This window comes from Limanda limanda, chromosome 21, assembly GCF_963576545.1.
Source record: "Limanda limanda chromosome 21, fLimLim1.1, whole genome shotgun sequence".
Lineage (NCBI taxonomy): Eukaryota > Metazoa > Chordata > Actinopteri > Pleuronectiformes > Pleuronectidae > Limanda > Limanda limanda.
The window spans coordinates 10,894,217-10,909,229 of NC_083656.1; the positions used below are offsets into that span (position 1 = coordinate 10,894,217).

General features: G+C 41.4%; 1 protein-coding gene across 1 annotated transcript; it reads right to left on the minus strand.

The window, feature by feature from the left end:
• Positions 1 to 280: 280 nt before the first annotated feature.
• Positions 281 to 14,347, minus strand: LOC133027494 (cytohesin-1-like). Its single transcript, XM_061094507.1, has 13 exons — positions 14,227 to 14,347; positions 9,261 to 9,343; positions 6,229 to 6,293; positions 5,694 to 5,760; positions 5,328 to 5,446; positions 4,614 to 4,807; positions 4,096 to 4,244; positions 3,637 to 3,748; positions 3,437 to 3,439; positions 2,948 to 3,024; positions 2,751 to 2,822; positions 1,823 to 1,977; positions 281 to 1,719 (listed from the first exon to the last, which is right to left on the minus strand). Exons 1-13 carry the CDS (start codon positions 14,252 to 14,254, stop codon positions 1,641 to 1,643), a joined length of 1,203 nt encoding a protein of 400 aa, XP_060950490.1. The 5' UTR covers positions 14,255 to 14,347; the 3' UTR covers positions 281 to 1,640.
• Positions 14,348 to 15,013: the final 666 nt, after the last annotated feature.

A 15,013-nucleotide genomic window follows, 5' to 3' on the forward strand; every position in this document is an offset into this window, starting at 1 on the left:
TACAAACATTTGTCAGATTTTTTTTATATTGTCAGTGTTTATTTGCTGGCCTTGTCCAATAAAGACTCGGTCCAAGTGGCATGAATACAAAGTTTATCTTCACTTAACTCTGTTTAATCTAACACAGTCTGAATTAAATCCAATGGACATATATGAAAGTACCATAACATTAAAGAACGATCTACAGACTTGGTGTTGAATGTCAAATGAAAAGAAAATCTGAGTCAAATGTTTTGTTTTGTTTTAATGAGACAAACATGAAACAATAAATTACAAGGAATCTGGATGAATAAATATTTAGGAATTTTTTGTTTTGCCTTCATTTGTATGAACAGTGCTTTGACAAAAGGGCAACAGTAGTAAGAAAACAGGCTTTAGAAAAAAACAAGCAAATATATGGCATCACACCAAACACAGTCGTCCGAGGCCAGGAGAGAGAACCAAACTGAAGACGTTCTTCAGTTCATCTGGAACCAGATTCAGTCCAAGGCCTCAACTCATCAAAACAGTAAACTTACTGACGTGGATGATTTTAGAAGCTTTGTAGTAAACCTACAGTATTTGATTCATACTGTAATTGTCCAGCATCATAAAGCACAGTTATCTTCTGTCTCTCCTCAGCAGACTCTTTATAAAGATGATGACATGACGGCTCCAAATCACGATGAGTTAGTCTGGATCGCCCCCTGGTGGCTGACTGCACTAGGGTCATAAATTGCCCTTACTGCGTGTTACACTTCTTAAAACCAAAATTGCTGGGTTTAGTTTTTATACAGCACAAAAAAATTCAATTGACTTTTCCCCATTGGCAGTAGCAGAGTTTTCTTTTCAGTTTTTTGAAACCTTGTTTTGCTAAATTAGTACGTCCAACCACGTTTCTCGTTTCCATCGCCATAGACCCAGGAGGGAGTGTGGATTGAATCCACTCCCACTGCAGACAAAAGCCAGATGTTGGTTGTTTTTTTGACCAGTGGAAATGAGGCAATAGTGTCGGGTATGAGCCAGCTCCAGACTCGTCGTTCCCTCGCAGACTCTGACTCCGAAAGTGCAAGACGGCAGCATTCCTACCCGGGATAGTTAGGCTTCGTTTCTAGATAGTGGGAGGACGTGGAGACGTGTTGTCCATCTTTATATACAGTCTGTGTTTACACACTGATTACACTTCTAATCTGACTGAAATCATTTCCCGCTCGCTCCTTCATTTTTTTTCTCTCCAGTTAAATGTTTGGATACCCGCAGCCCAGTTTAACAAACACAATCTGTTTGAAGCTACTTTGAGATGAATCAGACATGTTTCAAATATCATGTCAGCAGATCTGAGGAGGAGTGGGAGACTTAACCAGAGATCACAGCCTGGTTGCAGCACTGCAGAAGTGTGTTTGTTTAAAAAATAAATAAAAAGGAGCCGTTTTTAGGATTTAAATAGAAGGTCTGAGTGAATCATTTCATCTTGGAGTGAGAAATGAAAGATTCAACATTCAAACCTGCGAAGAAACGGGTGTCAAAGGAAGAGCCACGTTAACAGCTGAATCCCTTGAGCCAGGTCCAAGTGTCACTGCAGCAGCAGGAATATCAGGTCCACGTCCACTGTGCTGAGTTCAGGAGTCAAACCTGTGTAAATGTTTAAATCCTCTGCAGCTCTACAGCCCCTTCAGAGACGACACCTTCTTCTTCCGAGCAGCCAGCATCTCGTAGAACGGGTCTTTGCTGATGGCAGCCCTGCAGGTGGAACAGGAAGGAGGGTTAGATGCTAAACCTCCAGGTAGTCATCTTCATCACACTCATCATCTACAGGAGGAGAGGGAGTTTGAACGTGACTCACTTGATGCTGGTGATCCACTCGTCCTTCTCCTCCGTGGTCGGGGCGGAGATTCGGTAAAAAGTGTGGTTTCCTTCCACGACGCGGCCGTCCGCCTCCGTCTTGCAGGCCTTGATCACCTGATCCTTGTGGTTGGGGATGTAGAGCTCGAAGCAGTTCTGGTGAGAGAGCAGCACAAACAGGATGAGTCAGGGTTGGGTCAACAATAAAAGTCTGAAAACACAAGTTAATTGTGTTTTGAGCTGGAGTGAATAAATAGGACAGAGAGTTTAAAAACAAAGTCTTTAAAGAATTACTTTGTGGTTAAAAAAAACTTTTCTATGCATCAGCAAAGACCAAAACAATTTTAAAACATTGCACAAAGCAGCTTACGGATCCAACCACAGCCGGTACAGGATATATAAGACACACGTGCTTAGGGGGGGGTGAAGGTGAAATAGACTTAACCTCAACTAAATGATGAATTCAGTGCCTACAATCACCCTAATCCCAAACTGCATGTCCAAGTACCCAGAGAAAACCCTCACAGAAATAGGCAGAACAAGCCAACTACACAGACAAACCCCGGTCAAACCAGGATTCACACCTGGAACCTCCTTAATGTCAGGCGACACTGCTGTTGTTATTAATTAACATCGTTATACAGTTTTCTAAATCTCAGCGAGTGTCTGATCGCAGTGTTGTTGTCGCCTACAGCATTACAATGACAATTAATAATCTTTAATCTTAAATAATTACCATATTTAAGGTTTTAATAGAAAACAGGTCATTTCTTCTACGTGAGCAATTTTTTAATGTTTTAGCCTCCAGCACTTTGCTGTGTTTCCTTTGATATTTATCTGGTGGCCTCTTGTGGAGAGAGAAAGAGCAGAAATTCAGTCAGTTACATGACATAATGTGGCAGAGAGAGAAGAGAGAAGAAAGTGTTTACCGGTTTCTTAGAGTCATCAACTTCTCTGATGCTCAGATTTTCCAGTGGAATAATTCCTCTGGGTTCTTTATCCTGGTAAACAAAGAAAAAAAAAATAATGACAGTGTGAGAGATCCAAGTATAACTTTCTGAAGCCTCCGTCTTTTTAAGTATTTCTCCTCTTACTCTGGCATCAAGTCAAAACTGGAATTACTCACTGTGGTGTATTCAAAGTAGTAGAGGCAGTTATCTGTGAGGATAAACCAGCGTCTCTTCCAGGTCTTAACTCGTCCACCTGAGGAGAAATCAGAGATGAGCTGCTGCTTCACCGGGGGACAGAAAACTTTAGTTAGAGGCGAAGCAGGAAGCTGAACTTCGGACGACAACACTGTGAAGCACACTGAAGACACAAATCAGCAGCTGACACGAAAGCCTACTGATCGTAAAAAGCTGAGGTTAGAAATGTGGGTCAGTGGTCAGGTCGAGGAGTCCAGCAGTTAGAAGCAGACGTGAAACAACTTTATTCGCCTTCTCACAACAAGCATGGTGCGAAATCGTATATGGAAATTAATAAATCTGTCTTTAATATGACTAAAGCTGTGATGTGAAGGCGAATGCACACAGACAGTGGCGGGTAGAACAGTGGGGAGGGGGCAGCTCAGAAGCAAGGTAGTGCGTTGAAGCTTGGGGAGAATGCGGGTACGTACCTCCTGGAGTCAAAACCCATGAAACACAAACAAAAAGAATGTCAAAACAAGAGTTTAAAAAATAACTTTGAAACTTTCAGTCAACTTTATTTAGAGTTTCTACATGGTTTATCCTCTTCATTTCCACTAGAGGGCAGTCCAGCTGAAGAAGTTAAAGTTTGAATGAAATGAACCATTTAATTTGTTCCTGATGCACATACCGAGTTTCAGGAGCCAGCCTTCTCTGTCGGGGTTGAAGAAAGTGTGTGTGAGGTCGTTCCCATCATCCTCTGGGATCTTAAAGGGTTCGTTCTTGATGCTGTCGTACAGATTCTACAGAGAGGGAACGATAAAGATGACGGGATGAGGGAAGGATAGAACCTCTTTTATATACAGTCTATGGTTATAACAAGCTTTACTGGGGTGGTTTATCAATATGTATGACACGATGGTTGCAGGATTCACACAAAATATTATTTTTGCATCTCAAAGCCTCTTTGCAAATATTTAAGAATGAAATAGGAGTTTTCATTTTGGCTGAACACAAACACAGCTGCTTTCAGACATGCACAACAGTGGAGACATTTTCGTGAAATTTTCTATAGGGGATAAATCTGAGAACGTTAATGCCCGAGTCAGTTGCCTCCAGTTATTTTCCAGAACTTTTGAACGTCTCTCACCCTGAGCAGCTCCTCTGGCAGATCTCCTCCGTCATTAATGCCTCTGTTCATGGCTGTGAATCTCTGAACCGGCGGTTTGTCCTTCACGTTAGGGTTGTGTAGACTGGTGTTCAACATGATCACAGCAAACGACAACACATAACAGGTATCTGTAATCAAAGAAAGAAAAAACATGCATAAGTGAGACTTAGGTCGTAAATAACTGGAGTTTCCTTTATGTCACTGATTTCTTTGCTGGATTCAACTGGAAAATGTAGCTTAGTCATTCCTTATTGTCCAAATCCAAATTATTGTTGAATATTTTATTCCATCCATCAACCATACAAAACTTTGAGTAATAGCTGGTGGTGGGAACTGAGAGCAAAAAGTCCATTAATTATTAATTAAAACTGAGGATACAATTGTGTAATAAAAGTGTATTTGTGATCAGACTCAAGTTCCCAACACATCTGTGTAGACAGAATATTTGTCACCTCCTCTTCCCTGAGTTCTCTCTGAGCAAACACACACTCTGGTACCTGTGCTCTGAAACACTCCAGGGTTACAGTGACAGTATCGCTGGGCGAACGCCTCCATCATGCGGTCGATCTTCTGAGCTTCGCCGGGCAGCCTGAAGCTCCACAGGAACTGCCTGAGCGCCTGAACCAGGTGCAGGTCCGAGAACTCGTGCAGGTCCAGGAAGGCGTGCAGAACCTCGATGTTGAAGTCATCTCTGCACGACGCCAGGAAAGAATTAAATCCCCCCACACACACACCAAAAAAACAAAAAACACACCCACATGCACATGAGGGAGGGAGAAGGGAGTACACAGAACAAACACAGGATCAACAACTGAACACAGCTTTGTTTAGCTCTGAGTTGGCAGCTGAAATGGACGGATGAGATGTGACGAGTCAGATAAAAAGAGATTAATGGATCATCTTTTAGAACTGCTAATGCAACATAAGCTCATATTTACAGTTTATTTTAGTTTTCTGACGAGGCTTGGTTTCACACACGAAATATTTGTAGCTCTAGAAAAAGTCCACGGATAGAAATTATCAATATTCTTCTTCTCTTTTCTTTTTTTTAAAAATACTCTATTATCTTTACTTCTGGTGAAAACCTGATATTATTCATGGAGGACATTATGACATGTACAGAATGAAAAGAAAAACTAATAATGACTGATCTCCATTTAGCTGCTTTTACGGTCCTGTTATTCTATCATGTGATGCTGGGGATCACTTACCGCTCCCCCAGGTAGTCCCCGATGGCCGTCTTATTCAGCCCCTCGCCCTTGTAGAGGAACTGAGCGATGTCGTCGCTGGTGTTTTTCAGCAGGGAGCTGTCCACCAAGAAGCGGATGCCCTGTAGGGAGAAATCAGAGCATGCAACCGTCTTGAACTAAAACATATATATCGTCCTCGAAAGATCTGAGCAGGTAAAGAAACTAATCTTTTCCACTGGTTGTGGCTTCTCCTATGTGAGGATGTGTTTTACTTTGTTGAATTGATATGTTGGACAGTTTTCCAGATAAAGCTAAATATAAAATATTTCAGATAATTTTTGAATACTAATGAATCACTAGATTTAAGAAATGCTGATTCCTTCTCACCTTCTTTGGGTCCATGTTGAACTTCTTTCGGCCCATGGCCATCTGTTTGTTCCGCTGCATACTTTTCCTACAAAACAGACGAATAACTTTAAAAAGGAACCTCAATGAACTGATTTCCAAACACACTACCAGTGGTTATATCATCAACAATCACATGGAAATTATTAGTGATTCTTCGATGAGTTGATGAACAGGAAATTAACAGACATCAATCTTGGTTACATATGTTTAACGACTAAACTAACTAACTAACTAGCTGTTTTACATCATAGTAAACTGAAGCTGGTCGACTCAAACACTTGGCCCAACCCTTGTCAGTATAATGGTGAGTAGATAATAATGAGTGAATTTGTATTTTTGGGTGAACTATCCCTTTATTTGCAGACCTAAATCCCACATGGCAGTAAACTCCTCTGTTCTGAGAGTCATGCTGATTTTCACCATGAATGCACTTCCACTGAAACAAAGGCTGAGTGGACCATGTCCACCCACACACACACACGTGCACAGAAATGGTCGTTGAGAGATACTTTACCTCTCTTCAGTCAGGCCCAGGTTGTCAATCTCATTGGTCACCTCTGCTATCTCATCCTTCAGTCTCTGAGAGTAGACAGAGGGAGAGACGACAAAAGAAGAAGATGAAAGGAATGAAACTGAATTGTTCTGTTTGGTTTTTGAGCAGAGACACTGAACCAAAACAAGCACAGGCATACATGTGATACTTGTGTGATATCTGACCTGTAACCTCCAGCTATGCTTTGATGATCTGAGCAACAGCAGAATTCATTACACACCCTCGTCTGTTTCAGCTCCATCTCGCTGACCATCACAACCACACATATACTTCCTACTGACGGAATGACCCAGTAAAAACACTAAAAAGTGCAGTCGTGATTCACTCTCTCTCAGTCCGACTCCTCCTCAGCACGAGTTATGTGGAACATCCACCCTCTGCAAAGAAAACCTCTCTAGGAGCTGTAGCACCTGCTCTGGGGTCAGGGCCGACCACCCGCCTCTCCTTTCCTCTCCCCTGTGCTGACCTAGATTTATCAGCCCACTCCCCCCTGACACCCTGCCTGGTCTGTTCGGGTGTCACATTGGAGACAGGAGTATGCAGGATCAAAGACTTTGACTGGCTTAGCAGAGCTGATCAGAGGCCGGAAAGAACAGGGAGGCAAGAGACAGATGGAGAAACACTGAGCGCAGCAGAAAAGATAATGGACTGAGGTAATAATAGAAGAGACACAGAAGTGGACAAGGCCGCAGTTTCAGATTAGAGTCATTATCATATGCAAACAGCCCAATAAATGTAAACCAGGCTGCATCACCCTCGCCTACGGTAAATAACTCTGGATTCCTCCATGTGCGTTTCCATGGTTACAACGGCGTATTAACAAACGGCATCCTCCGTCTCCATTACTGGAATATTTCACGGCTCATTAGCCATTCGCCCCCAGGGCAAGGTGGGGAGGCGCTTAAGAGGAGGGAAACGCAGAACGGGAGTCGACCTTGGTAATAAACTCCATCAATCTAGTGAGAGCATCCTGGCCTGGAGGCATGTTATTGTTATTCTTTGTGTGTGTCTTTGTGTGTATGTGTGTGTTTTGGATGTCCACTTGACTAATGCTGACTGAGGGCGATGTTTTAAAGCATTTTATTGACTACAGTTTTTTTAGAATAATCCCTTATTGAATCGTTTTGGGTAATTTGTTTGCTTAATCTTAATAAAAAAAGGATTAATATTTGAAGGTTTGAAAACTTTATTTACAAAATATCGCCTATATTCAGACGGCCAATAAGAATTCCGCACATGTAGTATTTAATACCCATTCTTACGGTAAAAGAAGAACCCATATATTACAGACCTGCCACTTTATTTAAGGTTGTGAGATTAACTGATGCAGAAGGTTAACCTGTCACTCAACGCAGAAACAGCCGGAGGGCACACAAAGATATATATATATATATATATGAATATATATATATATGAATATATATAGGTGCAGCTTGCTCTGTCTTAAATGAGTACAGTGACGCTCCAGTTGTCATACACACACTGCCCGAGGCTCTCTGGTCTAGACATGGAGGAACAAATGGCTTTCACAGTTTTAGAAGTCTGTCTAAATAAATAGTGCCCATATGAACACCGAAGCTTTTTTCTCTGTGAAATCAGTCCTCCTGTTCATACTCACCATTAAAACATCCTTCCCTAAAGTCAATATAATCCACATCCATCTCTTTTTGTAACTTTTCATCCATTAAAACAGAGAAACACCTTTAAAGCCTTTGAATACATCTTGCACAGAACGAGGACAGTGCGTTTTGTCCCACATCACTAACATTGTAAAATTGTGAAACTATCGCTTCAAAAATGCAATGTCACAGAGAAAGAGACTTGCAACAGTCCAGATAACCACAGGGTTCACTGCCGGGACAAACATGAGCTCTCTTTCATGGCTGCCCTGCTGAGAAAATATTCCATCTGAGCAGTAATGACTGAGGACAGAAAACAGAAATAGACTGAAGGCAAAGAAGTGAAACTTCAGATGAATTCAACTCGATTTTGTTTTCGGAAGACCAGATCAGGGTTTTTTCTGGCTTTAATCAAAATCAAAGACCAAGCTAAATATTGAGTCGGACTTATGACTGATTTTTATGAATATATATCTAAAATAATCTTACATAAGGTCCTGGTTAAAAACTATCAATATAATATATTCAACACAACTCAGCAGTGATGCTGTTGGAAACAAACATGGTGGACCAATTAAACATTACCAGTATTTAAATGCAATAACTGTGGGATAAACAACACCTAATTCAATTGCATATGTAACATCCAGCAGGTTAAAGAAAGAAGTGGTTGTGTGCGCATCCACCAGACTTCAGGATGGTAAGTGCATCATACAAATCTGTAAAATACAACATTAAACTCACAGCTCCCTGTTATTAGTGATGTTTAACCCTTCAAGTTGAACTTTGGCATTTTTAAAAAAGTTGAAGAGGATGAATATCCTGTGACCTGTCCGACCACGGGACCTGCATCAGAACAACAGTGAGTTTGTCTTGTCCATGCAAAACGTCTGTGATTGAATGAACTGATATTCACTGAATGATGAATTATAATAAATATCATTATTGCTGCTGTGCTTTCACTCTTCTCTGACAGCCTGCTAGAGAGGAGCAAACAAAGCTAAAGGGGAAACTCGGTGTCAGAACAGCATTAGGAAATATCACACAGCACTGACAAAATATGCCGTCAACTCAGCTTTATGTATATTTTTCAGATTTGATCGTTTAGTACTGTAGTTTGTATTAGGGTCATTATGATTGTCTGATGATTAATCCCTAAATCACACAAATTCCACAAAAAACAAACTACTATAAAAGGTCCAATGCAGGAATCAAAGGGATTTGGATTTGACAAGCGGATTCTGAAGTGGACTTAGATTGGACATAATGCATTCAAACCTCATCCCTGGCCCTGAAGCAGATCCTTATCATCGGCTCAGGACATGCCTACAGTAAGAGAGATGAGGTCATGTACAGTACGAGCGCTGCTCTTACTTGTATGTCCTGTAGCAGCTCTTGTTTTTTGCGGCGGATGCTCTCCAGCTCCTGTCTCTCCTCTGGACTGAGGTCATCAGGAACTACGGAAGAGAGAGAGAAACACGAAGGTCAAATATAGAAATCAACTTTTCTCCCTTTTTCTCTCTCACTCACAAACACACATACACACAAGGATGAGAGACTTGAGAGTCCCTCTGCTATGGGTCACTATGGCAACAAAATCTTTGATCCATCAGCCGTTAACACCCCCCACACAACCGCACTGACATCTTAACCTCAAACTGGACGAAGAAATCCACCCCCTTTGTTTGTCCCCTTTGTGTATGTACACACACACACACACGTGCTAGGACATATTGAGCATTGGAACAATAACAACAATATATATCTGTTTAGTTGGATTTTTTAACTGATAAAAGCAAGCCATATTTGCCAGAGCTAATTAGCAATTAAAAAAGATAAAGGCCATGAGGTCATTTTAACACTTTACACGAATGACAGAAAATGTTAAGGTGTAGGACGCTGAGAATCTGAAGTCCTCTAAAGAAAAGAATGGAAGAAAACCTCTAAATCTAGATGAATTTGTTAAAATACCACATTCAAGCAATATCAAGGTTTAGCCTGATTTAGCACAAAGTATAAAATAAATTCTTGACAAAGAATAGTTGCTCTTTATATGAAGCCATGGTTACAGAAATTGAAATCTTTGTAAAGCTACTGAAATCACATAATACAAAGAATCCGCATTTATTGAATAAAAACAAATGTCTCACATTATTTCGATATCATTCAGCCGCAGTATGACCTTTAAGGCTGAAACTAACGATTCCAATAACAATATTTGTTTGGATTCCTCAGCCTTTAAAACAAAAAGGTGAAATGCCTGTCGCTTGATCTCTTCTTAGTCAAAGTCTTAACAGTCATTTCTTGTTAATAGTTAGATTTCATTGGTTTCAATAACCAAATGAATGATAGTATGAAAATGGTGCATTAGTATAGAAGTGATATCTTACTGCATCTGTTAAGCTCCCTGCCGCCCTCCATACAAACACACCCTAAACTGTAGATGACCAAGTGTGTGGTCTGATAGAAGAGAAGTTAATGTTCCGTCAGACACAAACACAATATCTGCAGAGCAGCGATAAAGAGAGGAGGGAAACGCAGATCTGTCAGTGACTGACTTGTGGTTTTTTCTCATGAAAACATGCAGGAGGAAAAAGAGGGAAGAGAACGATAAGAAATGAAAAGCAACATTAAAAATGGTGCTTGTTTCATATTAATGATTTTCGAGTGATTTTCAAACATCCCACCACCGCACTCTGGACTCTCCAGTGGTCGCCTCATGATTAATCTGCTATGGCTTCTTCCTGAAGCATATTAAAATGCTTTAACTGGAGAAAAGGCTCAATTTATGTCAAGCAACAAGGAGCAACGGAGGACAAGTCCAGCTGTGCTGCTGCTGCTGTTTGTCGGCCTCATTAGAGGAGTCACGCTGAGCGATTCAGGTGAACTGTTCAATTCTCTTTGCCACCATGACCAAGTTACTCAGTGTCAACTCAGCGAAACTACTTCATTAAAGAAAAGGAGGCACAAGTATGGCTGGGTTTTACAGCTGATTTCACAATCGTAGGTCACAGTTCTGCAGATTAAATATATGATTTGTCAGTGTCTTATGGCATCTCCTTTTTCATCCTGAGATATTTGTTTGCTTCCTGTTTCTTGTCCGTTGGAAACATCGTTGGCGCACTGACCCGCTCGCTGTGAATTTTCAATTGATCAATTCAAATCATATTTCTGAAAGGCAGATTTCCTGCTTTTGTTTATCTCTTATGACAGGACATTGAATAATTTGAGGGTTGAGATGTTTTTTCACACAAAACAAGAAACTTCAAGACATAAACTTTAGCTCCGGGAAGGTTTTCTGACAGTTTATACATTTTGTAAATTAACTGTTCAATTGATAAATCCTGGAAAATCCAATACAAAAACCCCTCAATCTACTACTACTGTGTTCCTCTAACCTCTAACAAAAGCCAAGTTCAGAAAAGCCCCATGTAGGATGTGACAGGTGTCGCAGCCTTGGATACCGGTATTATTTACATTCTACAAACACACAGACAGTGACGCACTCGCTCATAATACACACACCCCTTGCCCAGAAAGAAAGTGTTAAGTAGGCCGCGGTGGCTCCTATTATAAACCTGAGGACGAGAATAACACACAATTGTTAGCGGCGAGGCATTGAAACTGGCGTTCACGCTTTCTCTGGCTTTTCATAGAGAGAGGAAATAACATGCCGGTGGATTAATGACAGCTCGCGCAACCCTGTCATGTCATCATTTCACCAAAAAAACACTCACATTCAACTAACGAGTATTTCCAGGCTCCTCACCCAGCTGCTCTGCGACGTCCTCGAGTCACGGTGTGCGTTTGTGTTGGCCAGTAATGGGACACCTTGTCATAGCAATGATGACCAGCTGCTCAGGGCAACCAAACCAACGTCCAGACTTAAAGTTCACGCTTACTTCCACTCTGCTGCTTGTAAATTACACAACACATCACATCCTCTGACGATGCAATGACAGCCGAACCAAACGTCATTCAGCAGTTACCAAACGGACACTGTGACTGTTTATCTAGGTCCCATGAGATTTCAGAGGAAGGCATGACCGCACACACACGCACGCAAGTTTAGAAAATGGTTCTATTGCAGAAGTAACGATGACGCACTTAACGCCGACACATGTGTGGCATAATCCTGAGGTTCGTACCAGAGAAAGCGACTTTGTGCTGATGGACTTCACCAGCAGTCTCGGAGGTCCCAGTGCCGCCGAAAGCAATCCTTTTATTAAGTTTGATTCTTACTCCAGCTCCACCACACAGATTTCTGACTAAAAACAGCCAAAAGCTCCTGTGGCACAGTAATAATCCAGTCCTGTCTGATCTTTTCCAATCCCAATCCTGTGGTCCTCAATCGTCCAGCCTCCCAGCCTCTTTAATCCTCAGGCACAAATTCCAGCAGAGGAGTGAGGAGGGGAGCAAGGCCGGCAGCTAAATGAGGATAAGGACGAGGATGACGAGGATGTGTATGGCATGTGTGAGGGGGGGAAACCCTTGAATTCTCATCTCTCTCTGTCGCTCCCCCTCCCACCTTTCCGTCCACCTCGACTCCTCCCTCCTTCAATGAATGGAGCATCAAACACAGGCTCCCCCACGTGGACGCCGGTGCCCGGGGGAGACAGAGGGTGGGGACGCGGCAGTTTGTCATTCGTCTCCAAAAACTATGTGAAATGAGGATGGTGCACAAGAGAGGCTGACTCACTTCTCATATTTAACAAATAAAAAATAATTAAATAACAACAGCTCTCTGTTCTGGCAGATGCAAACCAGTCATCTTTCTCGGCTCATCACATGGGTTTGCTCGTAGAAATGAACCCGCACTAATCAGAATGGCATCTGACCCAAGGGAAAGCAGTTTTCTTATGGTTAGAAAAATGTTCTGTACTCATAGAGATTGAGAGTTTCAGCATCTGGGCCTGTTTACAAGGGAATAATTGTCCACTTCAATGTTCACAAGGCCATAATTGTGTGTTTCTAAATGTTCCCAAGGGCCCGAGGATGACAAGCTCAACACTGTGATATAACCCTGTAGTTATGGTAAACTCCCTGGTGACTGGCCGCATTCACGCAGCCTTAAGGCAAGAAAGTCCAGTGAGTATGAAAGCAGAGAGACATAAGAAAAGCCGAGGATAAACAGGGGGAGAACAAAATGTGACCTGAAGTAGAACATCTTGATGTGACCAAGAGAAAAATAAGAAAGTGTAGGTAAAGTATTCTTTTAACCAATGAATCATAGGTTAAAGTGAACACATTTTTGGATCATGTAAAGAGTTATTGTCCTGAATGTACTATCTATTTGTGTTTGTAATTATTTTTACATCTTGGATGCTTAAGATATTTAATAACTGGCCGGAAGAAAACAATATATTTATGACTAGTGTAAATACAAAACACAACGACAACATATTAATAGGTCAGAAAATGTATATGATTATTTATGTAGAAAAATGCTGTTCAAGATGTATTTAACTGGTTTGAAAAGAAAGAAACTTGTTCTGGACTCAAACATACGTGTTAGATTTATTTTGAAAATACTTTTTGAAGCTTTATTAGTTATTGACCCATTTCTGAGTGATCAGAAACAATACCGGTCGCTTAGCCTGGGTCTTTCTAGCTTTACAGAGTCCACCTTACATGTGGTTGGTACGGTAAGCCTGGAATTGGGAGCTTTTCAGCCTCATGACACTTAAGCACATTTTATAACATGATTTCACAATAACACTGTACAGGCAATGGTTTGGGTTGTTTTTGACAGTAAATGGAAAACCACATCCTGTCAATGTGAGAGGAAACACCAGTGCAGCTGTGAGGAAGCCTCACTAAAGTGTTGCTGCTGTTCTCTCAGACAAATCCTCCTCTTCTCTCTCTCTCTCCATTCTGACTCCTTACACCCCCCAGTGTCCAGCTCTCTGGCCACACTGGCTGGAAAACTGGGCAGAAAAGTCCACGCAGGCAAATCAAACCCGGGCAGCAGAAGTATTTTTGGGAGCCATCGCTTCTTTCCCAGACAATCAATGGCTGCATTGACTGTATTTATAGACCCGTGAGTTACGAAGTGCTGCACAATACGCGTTAAAACCCCATGAGGTCTGGCCTCAACCCAGATTAATAATAATGGCTCCCTTGTGCCAGCTGATAACAGACCGCCACAGAGTCCTAAACAAACCAGGCGAGTGAATAAGTGTTCCCCTCACTGTGTACACGGCTAATTAGATAGAAACACACATTAAACTTCCTCTTGTTGGCCAAAGAGTGAGCGTCGGTTGCGTGGCATGAGATAAACTTATGCTAGCCGGTTAGCATGTGAATTAGCCTGTGACGTCAAGCGGCTCAGACAACTCACCGACTCCGTCCTCCGACTTCAGCACCATGTCTGCTCCGGGGGGGAAGCTGCAGGTTCTTCACTTCTCTGGGACTCTGCAGGTCCGAGCGGGTCCGTTCTGTGTCAGTTAGTTACCGTTAGACTACCGACAACTGTGCGAGTGTGTGTGTGTCTGTGAGTGTGAGTGTGTCGGTGTGAGTGTGTGAGGAGACAGCCGGTGCTGAGCAGAGCAGAGGGCGTGGCTTCAACTTAAACAGCCAATCAGGGAGCAGATTACAATATAGCCATCTATCCATCCATGCATCCATCCATCTATCTATATATTTATCTATCTATCTATCTATCTATCTATCTATCTATCTATCTATCTATCTATCTATCTATCTATCTATCTATCTATCTATCTATCTATCTATCTATCTATCTATCCATTTATCCATCTATCCATCTATCCATCTATCTATCTATCTATCTATCTATCTATCTATCTATCTATCTATCTATCTATCTATCTATCTATCTATCTATCTATCTATCTATCTATCTATCTATCTATCTATCTATCTATCTATCTATCTATCTATCTATCTATCTATCTATCTATCTATCTATCTATCTATCTATCTATCTATCTATCTATCTATCTATCTATCTATCTATCTATCTATCTATCTATCTATCTATCTATCTATCTATCTATCTATCTATCTATCTATCTATCTATCTATCTATCTATCTATCTATCTATCTATCTATCTATCTATCTATCTATCTATCTATCTATCTATCTATCTATCTATCTATCTAT